This window comes from Lepus europaeus, chromosome 3 (genome assembly GCF_033115175.1).
Source record: "Lepus europaeus isolate LE1 chromosome 3, mLepTim1.pri, whole genome shotgun sequence".
NCBI classification, from domain to species: Eukaryota; Metazoa; Chordata; class Mammalia; order Lagomorpha; family Leporidae; genus Lepus; species Lepus europaeus.
Window position 1 is genome coordinate 45,697,221 of NC_084829.1, and position 17,565 is coordinate 45,714,785.

The 17,565-nt window shown below is 50.9% G+C and overlaps 1 protein-coding gene across 2 annotated transcripts in view; it reads right to left on the reverse strand.

Annotated features, from left to right (window-relative positions):
* Nucleotides 1-17,565, reverse strand: part of CLIC5 (chloride intracellular channel 5) — a 168,680-nt gene that overhangs the window by 21,118 nt on the left and 129,997 nt on the right. For both annotated transcript variants that reach the window (XM_062186208.1, XM_062186209.1), the window contains exon 4: nucleotides 11,006-11,112. In XM_062186208.1, coding sequence (XP_062042192.1) covers nucleotides 11,006-11,112 — 107 coding nt within the window. The remainder of the gene's footprint in view (nucleotides 1-11,005; nucleotides 11,113-17,565) is intronic.

The following is a 17,565-nucleotide window of genomic DNA, read 5'->3' on the forward strand; positions in this document are numbered from 1 at the left end:
AGCATTCCCTACATCACCCCTAGGCGCTTGGAGCGGGTGCCAGTCGGGGGCGCGGGAGGCTGCTGCCGTCCAGGAATGAAAGCCCACCAAGAAGCTGACAGGTGGTCCTGCCTGACCAAACCCCTGCCTGCCCTGTCCTCTGCTGTCGAAAACCAGCCCAGACCAGGCTACTATGGCCTTTCAGGAGCGCGAACAGAAACGGGGGGTTCAGCTCCCTCGACAGCCGGCACCACGGTCCCACTGCCACCTCCCTCTAACAGTCCTGGCACGGGGCGACCTTAGGGCCTAGGGGTGGCCGATACCTTTAGAGAATTCCCAGACCTGCCTCATGCTGGGGGAGGGGGAGAGCACTCCTCCGCGGCCTCCCTGTGGGTGAGAAGCCTGCCAGTGGGTATTTTCCATGCACGGCTCTGTCTTATGTCTTCTGAAGTTTGAAGCAAGACTGGAACGAATCAAGTGTGCACGTTTGTACTTCTGTTTCCTGAAACCCAGGACGGGTAATGGCTACCCCAAGAGAGAACCTGAAACACTGTGTCTTTTTTGGCATGTCTAGAGATTTTCGCCATGGGTGGAGGAAATTACCTTCACTTGCAGGTGAATGACATGCAAGCGTTCATTCTCGCCTTCAGGGTTACTGCTAGAAAATACCCGGCTTTTTTTTTTTTTTCCCCAGGGTAAAAATGTGTCCAGACAACAATACTCCTCTTCCTGTATTTTCAGCTAAAAGAGACCAAAGACCACTTTTGGGTTAATGAGATATAAGAAGAATTTTATCAATAGGCTTCTGGGAAAGACGGGATGGATGCTGCTGGCATTGCCTGAAACTTAGATGGAATGTCTGGAAGTGGAGCAACCATATTGTGACAGGAGGCTAACAGCCACACACTAAAGACAGAATCAGGAGCTGTAAGGAGCTGGATGCAGGATTTCTTTAAGCCTGCAATGTTCCATCCTTGGGACTTGTTATGTGAGAAAATTAAATTCCTATTAAGAAGTAAACAAAGGGGCCCATGCTATGGCACAGTGGGTTAAAGCCGCCTGCAGTGCCGGTATCCCATATGGGCGCTGGTTCAAGTCCCAGCTGCTCCACTTCCGATCCAGCTCTCTGCTATGGCCTGGGAACGCAGTAGAAGATGGCCCAAGTCCTTGGGCCCCTGCACCCGTGTGGGAGACCCAGAAGCTCCTGGCTTCGGATTGGCGCAGCTCCGGCTATTGCGGCCAACTGGGGAGTGAACCAGTGGATAGAAGACCTCTCTAACTCTCTCAATAACTCTGTCTTGAATAAAAATAAATCTTTAAAATAAAAAGAAGTAACCATTTATCAAGAGTGCTCAGAACAAAGTGTGGCACAGAGTAATAGGCTATTTCGGTTTTGCTGAGTAAGATAAAATAAATATTTGCTTTAGCTGCTGTAATAAAAACGTCTGTTGTGTACAGCCAGAAGCAGCCTTTGCCAGGACACCTAGTATTGCCAGTGTTTCATTCCATTTTAATCACAGCACCTCGTGCAGTGCCTGGTATGGAATCAGTGTTTGCTGGAAGAATGGGCTTTACAATAGGGTTTGAGGACCGACAAGGGACCCTAACATCATGGGACTCTACAAGTCTCCAGTGCTGTAAAGCTGACTCTGACTCTGGAGAAGCTCCCGAGTGGCTCAGGGCCTCTGTGTAAGGACAGCACTTGGCTCCCTGGGAATGCACAAAACCATCCGACTTTGTCTGACCTGGGATGCCCTGCCCCGGGTCCCAGCCTCTGTTAGCAGAAACCTCTACCTCTCTGCTGAGTGAGGCAGGGCCAGACCTGGGCAAAATGTTGAGTGAAACTTGTCTCTGGGGGTTCCCTTAGTGGGAACAGAACGTGGGGGAACTGTGAGAGCAAACATCAAGGGCACGTGGCCACTCCAGGGTTGGGACTTTGCCATCACGCGGCACAACCCTCCCCTGCCTGGAATATTCGGGAATAAGGAGGTTCTGGAGACAGGCACAGAGAGACATAGTTGCGATGATCCAAATCATTAAACTCCTTCTGCCAGGGTTCCTAGAAAAATAATTTGCCTTCTGGCTCCTAGCAGGAAGAACCCTAGAATTTAGTTTCCTCTGTTTGCTCTTTTGACTCTCGGTGAAGTTTCGCCCTTAACACCCAAATACAATTTTCCTTGATGGTAGCTACAAAAACAAAGGTGAAAATGAACAAAATACCACTTAAGCAAACACCAGCACCACACGGACAACCTTAGGAAGCAGAAGGCTCAGATCCTTACACTTCCCTGATTGGTTATAAAGGAGACGTCTCTGCTTTTGCCCTTTTTTTTTTTTTTCATCATGACCTCGACTTCATACCGATATAACAGGTTGTAAAAGCATGGTATGTTTTCAGTGCAAGGCTAATTCTAGACATAGAACATCATAAACCTCAAATGGGGATCCGGCAGCTTCACCAGAGGTCATCCAAAGGGTGAGGGTGTGAGAGGCGAGGGCTTCATGGCTGGAACAGGAAGTGTCCTGGAGGACACGCCCTGGACTCTGATGGGCCAGGGTGGGCCCTTTCCTCCCCTCTCCTGTAAAGGAATAGGCAGCTGGGTGGTGGGGGTGGGGGCGGTAGGGGTGGTGGGGGTGGGGGCGGTAGGGGTGGGGGAGTGGGAGGGAGTTGAAGGGATGCAGTTTGGGATACGGATCTTTCTGTTTTGTTGCAGAGCCCATCCCAACTCAGCATCTACAGGGGTTATTCTTCCCAGGGGGATTCTGATACGCCGTCAAGATGGAAAATGATCCAGCTAAGGCCTACCTAATCGAAAAAGAGTGCTACCTTACCCTTCAGTCTTCAACATGTGCACGCGCTTAGCTTAGGAGGCAACCAGGCTCCACCCCTTAAACAGGCAGGAGCCGGGTCAGGTGCCTTTCTACAAGGCAGCTTTTGAGCAGGATTTTAAAGACAGGCTGTCAAGTCAAAATTCTGCGTAGTTACTTTTCCCCCGGAAAAAATATTCTCTCCAAGCTACTGATAGATTCAGAATACCAGACTGGTCTTCACCCCTGCCTTCAAGTCTTCTCTTAGTGATAGCAGTTTGTGGCAAAGGGGTTAACAGCTGAGACGTGCCTGGCGGATTCTGGCTGCACCGTGGGCTCCACCGTGCGTCTTTGCAACAATGTCCCTCCACTGCCTGGACAAGGGCAATGACAAAGCGACATCAAGAGTTTGTACACTGGGGTGGCTCGATGTTTTTTGCTAGGAGCTTCAGCACCTCCCTCAGGTTTCACATCTTGTCATACCCAGCTCCAGATCCCCCAGAAATGGGGGAATCCATCTTCAGGCTAACTTATCCAGAGCCATTCTCCACTGAGAGTCAGCAGAGACACGTGAGAATCTTTCCTGAATGCTATGTGCTGATCTCAGAAGACGGCTCTGAATGCAGTCACCCTGCAAACCAGCTATGGGACCCCTGATGCTCGCACATGGTGGCAAGAAGACTCAGACTCACCACACCCACACCCACACCCACAGGAGCTTCTGTGCCCTAGACTCCACTGAGCTTGGCAGTAAGGCCTCGCAACCCTCGTGACCCACATGGTGCCCCTTCCTTCACATACCTGCGTGGGAGCTCTATTCAGATTAATTAACCCTGCTTGTTTAAGGAGGTATGCAGGCACTTCAAAAAGTTCATGGAAAACTGGAAAGCAAAGTTGATTTTGGTGCAAAAATAAATCTTGAAATCCGTGCACGGCTTTGCATGATATACATTTTTCTATGAACTTTCTGAAGGTGCCTGGTATGTGATCTCCTTTGGTGTGCATGCATGTGTGTAAATGCGTGTGTGTCTGTGCGCACGCGCGAAGCCGGCACAAAGAACTGTCATTTGTACAGAAGGAGGTAACGGTAGCCAGAGGTGAAGGAGCAGTTAACTCGCGGTTGCAAATTAGTCACTTAATGTTCCTTTATTCCCCGGGTCTTGATGGGAGTCCCGGCCAGGCCCGGAGCACTCATTCTGGTCAGACAGTGGGAAATTCCAGCCCAGGGAATGGTGTTGGTGGTCTCAGGTCTGCTGCAGCCAGGCGCCCACACAGCAGAATTCCGCTAATGAATGCGCCCACCCACGCGGGACCCACCTTCCGCCTCCCCCCCCCCGCCCCACTCAGTGCGCAGCCCCGCCAGCCACCGCCGGCCTTAACGCCTGCCGCCTTGCCCTGGGGATTTGCTTGGGGAACGATGTGTGTTACATGCGAAATTGCGAGCATCAGAGCATCCGCCTCAAGAAGGAAGCAACTCAAAGCCCCCCCCCCCCCCCCCCCGGAGGAGTCCCCGGGGAAGCTCCTGGGAGGCGCGCGAGGAAGTTTTTGCGCCGTCTCCCCCCTTCCTGCTCCTGGCCTCCAGGACACCTCCTTGGGGGCGACCAAGACTCTGCTGTCCCGTAGCGCCCGCCAAACCCCGGGACCGGTCCCACCGGGCGGGTCCCACGGGTCCCACCCACCCGGCTTCTGCTGTTTGCTTTTCCTTGCAGGAACGCTAATCAAAGCAGCCCTCTTCCCCGACAGACCAACAAACAAAATGCTCGAGGCGGCTGCTTGCGCTCAAGGCCTGTGGCCAAGGCAGGCGGCCTCAAGGGGTCCTTTGTGACCGGGAAGAGGCACGACAGTCACCAGGCCGCCTTCTGCCCCCTTCTCCAGCGGTGGGGGGCCGGTGGGTCCCGCCAGTCGGAACCCCATCCTCAGGGCAGCGGTCCCTGAGGTCTTCCCGCAGGGGACCCGTTGTTCTGAGTTGGGACACCGCAGTCCTCCCTAAGAACCGGCCGCCGCCCGTGTCCCCAACAGAACCACGCGGAGCCCCTGGGGTCACTGCGGCCACTTTTGCCCCAGCGGCGGCTACTGCAGGGTAATGCCAGCTCATCCCCTACTGCCGGGTCCCTGTCCCTTAGCTGTCTGCCACAGGTCCCCCCTGCAGAGCACGAGGCCCCGGGGGCTGGGTGGGAGGGAGAGCAGCAGGCCTGTAGCAACTTGCTATGGAAGTGGTTTGGAATAACAAACACACACACTCTCACTTTTGGCCACATCCTGGAGATCTGGGGAAAAAAAAAAACCCTCTCTGCCCAGCCGGTTCGCCCTGCCCCAACAGCACTTGGCTTTCACGGTGCTTTGGGGGGAAGGCACCGGCCTGATAATGAGGGGCTTGTTAGTTCCAGGCGGACAGCCCTCCCAGGCCGCTCGGATCTTTTAGAACACTTTTCCTATTTTAGCTCCAGGAAGTTCATAAATGTAAAGCCTGGCCGCGGTGGAAGGGCGGGAGGAAAGGCAGGACCAGGCAGGGCAGCCAGGGACCTCGGGGCTGGCCCAGCATGCAGGTGGACATGCCGTGCCCCGGGCGTGGGGGCCAGGTAGGAAGGCGGCTTCCAGCTCCCCCAGGAGGAGACCTGGCCTTTTTAGGAACCTCCGGACAAAACTCAAGTGTAACCCAGCGCGGTTGTCCAGAGCTTGGAAATGCACAAACCCGTAGAGCCCTCCCTAGAGCCCTCCCTCCGCCTGCCAGAAGAGGGCAGCATATGATTCCGCATTGCAAGATGAGCCTCAGGTTCTTCCAACAACCTGTCTTCAAGCTTTGGGGCTGTGGGAAGTAGTTTTCTCAGAATAAGCCCAGGGAGCATCTTGCTCTGCTCGCCTGCAGGTTCCAGGAAGTGGAGCTGCAGATGCAAACCTTAGGGAAGAGGAAACCTTGGCCCTTATTCAGAAACAGAGCCTGGGCGGGCGTGGGGGCGCACTAGGTTAATCCTCCGCCTGCGGCATTGGCATCCCATATGGGCGCTGGGTTCTAGTCCCGGTTACTCCTCTTCCAGTCCAGCTCTCTGCTGTGGCCCAGGAGGGCAGTGGAGGATGGTCCAAGTGCTTGGGAGCCTGCACCTGCATGGCCATTTGGTATAGTTCTGGCCGTAGCGGCCAATTGGAGGGGGGGGGGGTGAACCAACGGAAGGGAGACCTTTTTCTCTGTCTCTCTCTCTCACTGTCTGTAACTCTACCTGTCAAATAAATAAAAAAGAAAAAGAAAAAAAGAAACAGAGTCAAGGCTACTGAGAGACCTTCGTGGCTAATGGCTGCTCATTTGGTCCTGCAAAGGATCAGGGCAGGAGATGGTAGGAACTGTGATACCCACACCTGCCCTCCGCAGGCATGGCAGAATTTGGATCTGGATTTGGATTGGAGAGGAGGGCGGAGCAGAGGGCCCTGCCCCACCAGGTGCTTTTCATTTGAAGACATGTGTCCTGGATTTTCAACTTCTTATAATCTGATTATTTTCAATGAAGGCAATTTGTTAGACATCTGATTTCACGTTTGGAAAATATGACCACTAGACTTATGGTGAGTCCAAGGAAAGCGCTAGAAACAACACAACATGAGCATAGCCCTTGTACCCTCGACCCATAGCCTGTGTCCATCATGTCACAGGCACCAAGGAAAACTTATAGGAGTTTATTTAGGAAGTTGGAAACACTTTATTAGGACAAGTATTTGGGGGAGGAGTAGGTTAGAACATGGCAGAGTCTTCCATTAGAAAATAGAACTCGGTGCAAACTTGGCAGTGGAAAGGGGCAGCGTTTTGCAAACATGGCATGCGAGCCCTCAGCCGTGATAGAAGGACCCCCAGGCAGCCTGATGTGCATCCTGGACAAACTGTAAGAGAGGCCCGAGAATTGGTAACACCGGCTTGGGGCTCCAACATGTCTCATGGGTCTTCGAGAGAAGGTAGGAGAAAAAGAAGAGAATGGCCTCAGGTGCGGGAAGAATGCAGGTGCAGCTCAGAGTGAGGGGGCGGAGTGCGGCCCAAGGGCAGGGGGACCACATTGCCTGGGGGAAGAGCAGGAAGGCGTGGGGGCAGCATGCAGTCAGCACTGCCTGGGAGGAAGTTACAGAAGGGAAGAGCCAAATGAAATGAAAACAACAGGGCCCTGCAGTGCTGGCAACCCATATGGGCGCCAGTTTGAGTCCTGGCTGCTCCACTTTTGATCCAGCTTTCTGCTTATGGCCTGGGAAAGCAATGGAAATGGCCTAAGTGCTTGGGCCTGTGCACCCACGTAGGAGATCTGGAAGAAGCTCCTGGCTCCTGGCTCCTGGCTTCAGATTGGCCCACCTCCAGTGGTTGCAGCCATTTGAAGAATGAAGCAGTGGATGGAAGACCTCTCTCTCTGTCTGTAACCCTGCCTCTCCTAAATAAATAAATCTTTTAAAATATATAGAAAATGAAAACAGCAGCTCCCCCGTGCCTGCAGCTCCCATCAAGAATATTTGTTATTCTTCTGGGAGCCCAGTTAGTTTTTGGTTTTCCGGGAAAACCAGGTTGTAGCTAACTGGGGGTCTGTTCCTTGCGTTGTCTGCTGCACATTTTAGGGCCACACCTGTGGCCTGCTGTGGGTGTCCAGCATGAAGGCTTTGGAGTACCTGTGACTGCGTTAGGGTCTTTCCTTCATTGGCATTCTTGCCTCCTCCTAGCTTTGCCTGCTGGATACATCCCTGTGAGTAGCTCAAGCCCTTTGGAATGAGAAAAGCATGACAGTCAGGTAGAAAGAAGCCCCCGTGGCAGAGGGATACAGAGGTGGAGCTCAGAGAGAACAAGGGAGGAGAAGGCGTTCAAAGGAAGCCTTCAAAGACCGACCTCACCTGGGTTGGGAAAATCACCCATTTTGACAGCCATGAGGGGCCCAGTTATGGTGTCTGGGAGGTCAGTCTACTGGGAGGACCTTAGGTCATGGGGGGTTGTATCCTCATAGGGTAGAGCTCCAGAGGGTTGAGTATAAAAGCCAAGTAGGGCTTGTCTGTTCTTTCTGAGCTTCCTGGCTCACTAGGAGACCCTCCCTCTGCATGCATGCTGCCACCCACTGCCTTCATCAGATGCCAAACCAATGGGGTCTGGTCTTGGACTGTGAACCCCCAAAACTGTGAGCCAAAGTAAACTCCCTTCTTCCCCAAGCAGCTTTTCTTAGGTATTGTTATAGTGATGAAAAGGTGGCAAATACACTCAAACTTGTAGCCACTCCATGCAGTCTGTGCTTTTGGAATGAATAATTAAGTGGCAGAATATACAAACTAACAGTTTAGGTTGTAGCTGGGGATGGCTCTCCCATGCATGGGAACTTGTGAGGCTCTGGGGAACAACATGACAATTTTGAATGGTGGTTCCTGTAGCCACGAGAGGAGGGGAGAGATGGTCTACCCTGCAGGAACATGTTGCAGTGTTTTTTTGTTTTTTTCTTTTGAGAGGGCAGGAAGGAGCCACAACCATAGCCAGTGTGTGCCTGGGGGCTTCATGGGGAGGCAGCTCTGTGCTCTAGAGAAAAACCATTGACAACACAAGAGGAGCAATGTGAAGGCAGGATGTTGGGGAGATACATGCGGAGCTGAAGTTCCAGTGGGCAATGGTGCAGTAGCACAGGGAGGCTGGGGGTTGCACGTGGATGCCCTTGCAGATCTCCTGGGAGGCCGCTGGCCATGGAGCTCTGACACCACAGACAGTGGTTTTGGGGGCCGTGTGGGCTGCGACCATGGAGCCAGCCCATTGCAGGTACAATGCTGATCTCCACAGAAGCGCAAACCCTGCAGGAGCCTTGGCCTCTGCCTTGCTGAGCCTAAGAACTTTTGACCACAATTCGGAGGCATAGCAGGGGGAAGAAGGAAAAGCAAGGGGAGGGGAGAAGGGTGGGCAAGTGATGGTTACAACTGAGGAACGCATGGGGTGGGGCAGCACGTCTGGGAGACAGGCTCTCTGGGGAGGCAGAAAATGCCAGGGCTTTGAAATGTGCAAATGAGTTAGGGGAAGAAGGAGTCATAAGGGCAAAACCCATGACAGAGAAAACCAGGGTGAAACAGAAGAAGGGGAAACAATGAAAATTGGAGAGTATTGAGTTTATAAGAAATTGATATGCAGTATTCAGTGGAAAGTGTTGCTCTGGCTTTGAGATGAGAGAACTGTAAATATGGATCATATGTAAATGCCAATTATAATTTTAAAAACCTGGATGGCTCAAATGAGATAATATTTCTGAGGGCGCTTGGACAAGTACACAGAGAGATGTTTGTGGCCGAGTTGAAAGGACTCTAGAGGAGTTCAAGAGCCAGCTTGGCCCCCTGGCGGGAGGACAAATCCCCAGAGCTCTCTCATCTGCCTCTGGGTCCTTAGCTGGGAAAAGGCATAGACCACTCCTTCCCGCTCTGAGGGGCCCCAGGAGTTTTCCAGGGCAGACACAACAAAGTCCCACAAACTGGGTGACTGAAGACAAGTGAGGTTTTCCTTTACAGTTCTGAGGACGGGCGTCCAGGACCAAGGTGTCAGCAGGTGCCCTTCCTTGCCTCTTCCAGCATCTCCAAAGCCAACCACATGTCCCTTGGCCATGGCAGCATCATCCTCTCTCTCCCTTGCACCTCTCTGTGTCCCCTCCTCTTAGAAGGACACCATCATTGAGCTGGGGGCCACACTAAATCCAGCACCAAGTTTTCTCAAGATCCTTACCTAGTTCCATCTGCAGACTGTATTTTCAAGCAAGGTCATGTGCCGAGATCCCAGATGGACATGGGTTTTGGGGGGACACTATTCAGCCAACTACACAGGGTTCAAGCAGCAAAGGAACAAGAGCTGAGTATACTTAAAGTATTTTCAAACTGTCTTCTTCTTGTCCCCAAAGGGTTCCTCCCCCAACCGTTCCCTCCACGGGCACTTCTAACAGCTACCATTGTCCATGGGCAAGCCTCCCAGGCTGGCACTGCAGGCTCTGTCCCTGGCTTTTTCTCACCCTCCCCATGTCCTCCAGTCCATGGTCCCAGTTCTCTGGTGCCCCCTAATCCTAATGACCTACAAGAAATTCCCTTCATGATGCTATTACCTCAGACTCTGGGAAAATTCTCCCTGCTCTGAACACCTTGGGCAGAAGCTGTTCCGTCCTTTCCCCTGGACAGCATCAGCTCCCTGCCTCTTCAATTAAGCCTTCATGTATTCCTTGTCTTGTTATTTCACTTGCGAATTTGAGCTTTCCTTCTGCACCAGCTGGGCACTGAAGACTGGGGGAGTGGTTTTCCTTTGTTCAAGCTCCCAGAATCTGGTTCAGGAACTGCTACAGAATTACTGACTTCCCTCTGCACCAACTCTATTCCCACCAGCATTTCTTCTCTGTTAATCCACACGCAGACGCCTTTCCTGGTTACCTGGGTCCAGAGACACAGGAATTCCTCTGAATTCCTGCAGTAGCTGGCACGCACTTCCTTGTTTTGGTCATGGTATGTCTCACTCTGCGTGTTCATTCACAAAGATCTATGAGATATTTCTTTGACTTGGCTTTGAGCAAGGTGCCAGGTGGCCGGCTTGTGAGCCCACCTTACCCTTCCGTGCTCAGAGCAAGGACCCTCACTTACCCTCCTTTTCCTCACCGGGCTGAACATGGTCTCCATGAGATGGCCCTGTTCAAGTGGCCTTAGCTATTCTTAAAGGGCAATGGCCAAGGAGGAAATGAGAATGCATGAGCTTGAATGAGGGGCTCAGACCCAGTGTTGGAAAAGAGGAGCTAATGGAGGCTGAGCCAGGCTTGGAGAGGCAGCTTCTCCAGCATCCTTGGCACGTGCAGCTGGGAGAATGCACAGAGCCAGACATCTGCTGTCAGCGTTTGCCAAGTGGCCTCTGGGTGACTCGGGGAGAGATTTTGCAGGGTCCAGAAGGAAGTGGGGATGTGTGTTCTGATGTGAACACAGGCAGGGCCATGCCTTCAGGACAAACGATGGTAGCGGGGACATTTCTGTGAAGTGTGTGGTGCTGAGCTATCAGGCAGCCCGGTTCAGTAAGAGGCTCCACCAGCCTTTCCTCCTGCATGAGCCAGACAGCAGCACCCCCAGCCTCTTACCTGTGTCATGGGAGATGTGGATGGGGCAAAGAACAAGCAGCACTGTTCCAGATGCTTCTCTGGCTGAGCCCTGGGCAGACTGAGGATGCCCTGGGCAGGGAGCAGACGTTGCCTGGAACTCTTGGGGGAAGACAGTCACTTACCAGCATTGTTCTGCTGCTTGGTGTTTTTGATGTAGGCAGAGAACTTGGAGAAGATGTCGATGCCTGCTGTGTTGGATTCCCGGTGTTTTGCGGCCAGTTTGGGATACCTGGAATGGAAGACATGCTTTCCGTGATTCAGGGAGACTTGGAGCTCCTTTAAGGGGGAGTGGGTCTCCACCAGGATAGGAAATGCTGCCTTTCTTAGCTGTATCTACACAAGGGTTGGGGTTTTTGTACTCATTTTATAGGGCAGTGGACACTTAGCCCATTTTCACCCATCAAGGAAACCAGAGGCCAGTGTGGCACTGAAAGTTGCCCAAGGTGATACAGTCTGTTGGCAAGGAGATGGAATGCCACTGGATGTGACAACTTCCAGGGACCACAACAAGTGATGTGCCAATGAAAAGGCTCTAATCCAACTTCCAGCTGAGCTGACTTCTGTATCAGGGAGGGGCCCTACCCACTCTGAAGTAGCCACCCACTGTGATAACTGCACAAAGCTGACTCTAGGAGCGAGGAGACGCCAGGCACTTGGTACCAAGTCCTCTGCACTTTTTATCCAAGGGAAGAACACCCCGGCCCTCTTCTGACATGTCCTTCATACGTGATTACACGTGTGCAGTTGTATGCTGTGAAAATCACCTCGCTCTATCAGTAGGTCAGGTCTTATTTCCACGTGTAGCAGAAGAATTGCAGGGACCCAGCCCTTTTCTCCCCCTTAATAGCCTTTCATTCTGAAGCCAGAAGAATACAAGAGGCAAGCTGGAGTTAGAACAATTGGCCTTGAGACTGAACGAGGTCCACTTGCTTGTGTGGGAGTCGTGGCTTTGATCCATTAGTACCATCAAAATGAACTGTTCTTATTAAAATTATTATTTCATACTCAGTAAAATTGTGGGTGTGCATGGTGAGGCAGGCGTGGGAGGAGATAGAGGATGGTGGCCTGGCTCTTATTATTACTGATGAATTATCAATTGAGCCCTTTGGGTGCTTTATGTTTACAAAGCAAAATCTTTTTTGTTGTTGTTTGGTTTATTTTAATATCCTAAGTAGTTTGCAAACATTTAAACATGATTAGTTGTTCTTTCAACTTTTTGTTCTTCAACTGGCCCGTTGGCTGGGACTGGCCACTCTTAAGGCCACAGCAGGTGGCCGTTTAATGTCAGAGATCTGGCACCGGAGGAGTCCTCAGCAGCCCATCAGATCCAGCCCTCTGCCTTCAGGCAGACAGGAAGGTATGGGTGTCCTCACTTCACGGAGAAAGTGAGTGGACACCTGAGAAGTTACATGAGGATTTCAGGGCCCAAGGCTAACAGATAGTGGAGGGACAATGAGACCCTGGGTCCTTGACCCCAGAGCAGTGTTCTTCCCGCTGGGTCACACTGCTGCTCTAAGAGCAGTACAAGTTAACTCATGCCCAGCACCCGCTATGCGCCAGGCACGGTTCTAACTCTCCACCACTATTTGTGATTTATTCACTACAACTCTATTGGCACTATTACTCTCAATTCCCACATGTCGTAATTGCAGCACCTTCAAAGTCCCAAGGCCCTTAAGGCTGGGCGGAGTTCTGTGGATGAGCTGTCTACATCCACCAGAAGGGGGCGCTCTGCACAGGGTCTGCACACCATCTTCCTGGCAAACTGGGAATTAGGAAATTCAACTGCTGTGAGGCAAGGTTTCCGCATGATAGGTAATCTGTCAGAACAATGGGGAGTTATGTCATCTCTCCCTATTTTGGCTTTCTTGCATAGAATCTGCTAAGCTATTAAAATTGATAGAATTATTATTCATTAATACCAAGTACTTCCTGTTTCTCCTTGATAATGTAAAGAGAAGGGCAATCCAAGATGGATATCAAAGGGCCTTGTATTCCCAGGGGGCCAGGGTAGAGTGTCCTAAGCACTGTGACCCTCGTGGGGACCTCACTGTACAGCACAATGTTCCATCTGAAGTTCGTTCCTGGGGGAAGTGTGTCTCCGAGATGTGACTCTCACAAATGTGAGTACCTGACTTGGGCTAACACGTGCGTTCATTTTAGCTCCATATGTGTGCTGCATTTTAATATGCAAGCAAGGGGGCTACAGGCTATTTCTAGCAAACAGTGTCTCACCCCTAGGAATATCTTCAAATTTAACCTTGAGATGTGGGCTGATGACAATCGAAGAGACGACAAATCTTCTCTAGCCTGGAGATCAGGAAACTATGGCTAAGACCTCTGTTGATGGACAGCCCATAAGCTAACAAAAGCTACGCATTTTTAAATGGTGGAAAGAGAATGAGAAGAGTACCATTTTGGGGCATGTGAAAAAAAGGACAATCAAATTTCAATGTTCACAAAGTTGTATCAGGACACAGCCACATTCATTCATTTACGTATGGGCTACAGCTGTATCAACTACAAAACCAGGATCTGTGATGGTCCACAAAGTCAAAAATATTTACTATCTGGCCTTCTACTGATAAAGTGTGCTGACCGCTAATCTAAATGATGGAAATTTCTTTCCACTCTGCTTTTAAGATCTCTTATTTCAAACATACTCATCATAGATGTGCACTTAAGCTTCACTCTGGGAAGCAAAACAGTCACACACACACACATACACACACACATTTTTTTTAAAGATAGAAAATAGTAGCAACAAATTTGAGAAGACTGCTGCTTATAATACCTCTGATTTGCTAGAGGCTCAGCTGACTTCTCACTGACCTGACACAGGCCCCCATGTCACTGAAGAGAAGGACCCCAGGCAGTCACCGACATGCCTTAAACGTGTACTGGGAGCCAGGCTCTGCGCCTACTTTGGGGGATACACTGGAGAAAGGGAGAGACGGGGTGACCTTCGCTCATTCTGGAGACTCTCCTGGCAGCCCAAGGGTCAACTCCTCCTTTTCTAAGAAGGGCTGAAAGGTGGAAGGACCACCCGGGTCGGTCTCCCGTCTTGATTCTGCTTTCTCACTTCACTGACCCTTCCTGGAAGAAGCAGGTTAAGGAATTCTGAGTTTTCCGATCCTTAACTGTGCGCTAGTTCATCTGGTCTATGCTCTTTAAGGCTAAGGTCCTGGAAAGGGTCTGGCTTATTCAGGGAAATGCATCTCCTAAAGGTCAGTGGTCTAAGATGAAGGTTATCTGTGCTCCTTATATGACTTCTCCTGGGAGATAAAAAGAGGCAGCGACCTTCCTTTCCAATGCTTTCAGCCGTCATTGAATGAGCTCTTGCTGTACATCAGGTGCTGGATTAAGTAGTAGTATCTTGTGCAGCAACTTCTCCAACGTCGTTAGGACGGTCCTTGTTTTATAGTTGTGAGAACTAAGGAGCTGAGAGGAGCTGGATAATTTTCCTGCAGTGGAGACCTCTCACTCTCAGTATGTTTGCTGCTATTTGTCCCCAGCTTCTCTCGGTTAGGGTGGGGTCCTGGCCAATGGGAAGGAAGGGGAAATGATGCAACTGGGTACAGCCCTGGTCCTTAAAAACACTTGGCATAATTGATCTTCTCCATTTTTTTTAAAAGGAGCCTCGAAGGCTGTGTATTCCAAAGCTACCCACTCAGACCTTGCTGGGGTGAGAAATTATCCCAGCTTCTGTGAAGCCACTGACACTTTGTGGCTCATTTGTTACTGCAGAATAGCATAACCTAGAGGTGTGGATTTGAACCTTGGTCTCTGATACCTAAGCTGCACTTTCAGCTACCATGCCTCCCTGTGGGAGGGGAGGGGGTTGTTTCTCCACCTCCCAGAAGGCTAGAAGAACATTCTAGTATTCCTGCTCACTGTTGTGAGCTATCTCTATACAATGTTTTTAAAAATTATTTTACTTATTTGGAAAACAGAGTTACAGAGAGAGGCAGAAACAGAGAGAGAGGTCTTCCATTTGCTGGTTCACTTTCCAAATGATTGCAACGGTCAAAGCTGAGCTGATCTGAAGCCAGGATCCAGGAGCTTCTTCCAAACCTCCCACCTGGGTGCAGGGGCGCAAGGACTTGGGCCATCTTCTACTGCTTTCCCAGACCATAGCAGAGAGCTGGACCGGAAGAGGAGCAGCCGGAACTCGAACCGGTGCCCATATGGGATGCCGGCGCTACAGGCTGGGGCTTTAACCCGCTGCGCCACAGCGCCGGCCCCTCTATACAATTTTAAAAATATTGAATTCAAAGCATCTTCCAAATTCTACCCAGGTTCTGAACCTTGGTGTACTCCATGCACACTTACAAATTAATAAAATGATATGCTGTGTTGCAAGACTTTATCAGTTTACCCTCCTGAATATTTATCACAGCATTGATACGTGAGGATTATTTTAAACAATGGCCAGCTCTGGGAGAGCTCTTTGGGAAACTCCTAGGCTGGTAGAACTTGGCCTGAGAGACATCTTGGAGACTATGAAGTTTTTCTGCCCTAATTTTAGAGATGAAGAAACAAGTGGGCTCTGAGGTGGGGAGAGGCTTTTCCAAGGTCCTACAGTGGGGTCTACAATGGGCAGAGAGGTGGCCAGAGCTGGATCTCCTGACTTTCTTCTAAGTCACAGAAACCAGTCATTCCTTGGAGATGAAAGGCAAGGGCAGCTTGTCTCAAAGTCATCCTAGCCCTGAGCCCAACACTGCCTCACTGAGCTGCAGCTCTGTCAGTCCATGGAAACAGAGGCACATTAGTCACATTTAGAAAAGACTTGAGGGGCTGGCTCTGTGACATAACGAGTAAAGCCGTTGCCTGCAGTGCCCGCATCCCATATGGGTGCTGGTTCGAGTCCCAGATGCTCCACTTCCGATCCAGCTCTCTGCTACAGCCTAGGAAAGCAGCAGAAGATGGTCCAAGTCCTTGGCACCCTGCACCTGCATGGGAGGCCTGGAAAAATCTCCAGACTCCTGGCTTCGGATCAGCGCAGCTCTGGCTGTTGTGGCTATTTGGGGAGTGAACCAGCAGATGGAAGACCTCTCTCTCTCTCTCTTCCTCTACCTCTGTAACTCTGCCTTTCAAATAAATAAGTAAATCTTTAAAAAAAAAAAAAAAAAGACAAGACTCAAGACCTCCTGGATTCCTCGTCTTGACACCAAATGCTCTGTGGAATCAAATTCGATTTAAAAAAATGTTGGTGCATTTGTATGTGGTTTTCTCCTTTAGAAAATAAAGCTAAAGCAAGAAAAAAAAAAGGTTCCCACAACATCTTGGCTGTCTGGTAACTTTGACAAACAACGATGTGATGAGAAACACATGGCAGACCTGTGCCTGGCGAACACTTAGGATCATTTTTGCTGCCCCTACAGGACCAGGAAGCCAGGCTGCACTGCTTTTGGGGCCTCAGAAAACACCTAGCTCAGCCCATAGGTTGAGGCAGGCAGCGCAGGCTGGTAGCCTGTTGTGGGCAGCTGGTCTGTCAACGGGGGCTGAGGCACGGATATGGTAACCTTTACTGAGAAATAATTGGGGGACCTGCCTGAGGCTAATGGCTATGAAGACACATAAGAGACCCTCTTGGGGGGCTTCAGCATGGTGGATAGCAGCCTTTTGGGATGTGCATTTGAACAGCTTGGAGGAGTGCTGCATCACTGGGTCACCAGCCAGGCAGGAATGTGCGTCCCAAAACCTCCCGCAGAGCTGCAGACCAGAGAAGGACTTGAACCAGAGGAAGCAGGGCTCAGGACAGGCCATGTGGGTGGAGCGGATAGGGAGAAGAGACCAGCCTCCATCTCTCCCACGGGGTGGCACGGTGGCTGAGAAAGTGGCTTACACGTCAGAGACTAGGGTTCAAATCCATACCACTAGGTTGTGCTATTCTGCAGTAACAAGTTGTCCACAGAATCTCAGTGGCTTAATAGCACACAGGCTTATTTCTCACTCCAGCAAGATGTGAGCGGGTAGAACGGCCCTCTTTCATCTGGTAGCTTTCAGGACACATAGCCTTCAAGGCTCCTTAAGCAGGAAAATAAGGAAGAAGAAGGATCATGCCACGCATTTGTAAGGGCCAGAGATGTAACCAAGTACATTTCCTCTTCCTTCCCATTGGCCAGAAACCAGCCACAGGTCCCACCCTAATGGAAGAAGCCTGAGAACATAGAGAAGTCCATAGATACTGAGTATGCGTAGTCTCTGCTACAGACAAGTTACACAACACCTGCACAACGAGGACCAGGCTGTTTATCTGAAGTAGGTTATTGTGCAAGACACTACGGCTTAGTCTACTGCCTGACGTGGAGAATCTGCTGAGATGGTGGTGACTCTGAGGATGACCCTTCTCGGAAAGATAGTTCAAAACCACGCGGAACATACAATTCTGGGACCCCTTGGTCCCACGGTGGCTGCAGATTGGAGTCCCGTGAGTTAAAGAAACAGCCTGCGAAAGGCGTAGCTGGATCGTCGAGTGGGCAGGGGCCTGGGAGCCTGGCTTAAGTGGATGTAAGAATCTGAGAGCAGAAAGGCTCCATAAGAGTCACCTTTCACCTTCAGAGGCCAAGGTCAGAGAAGGCATGAGTGCAAGAGGTCTCAGCACATCTCCAGCAGAGCTAGGAGCAGACCATGGGCCCACACCTCAATGTCCAGTAGCTTGGCAAAAAGCCCCGTGGGA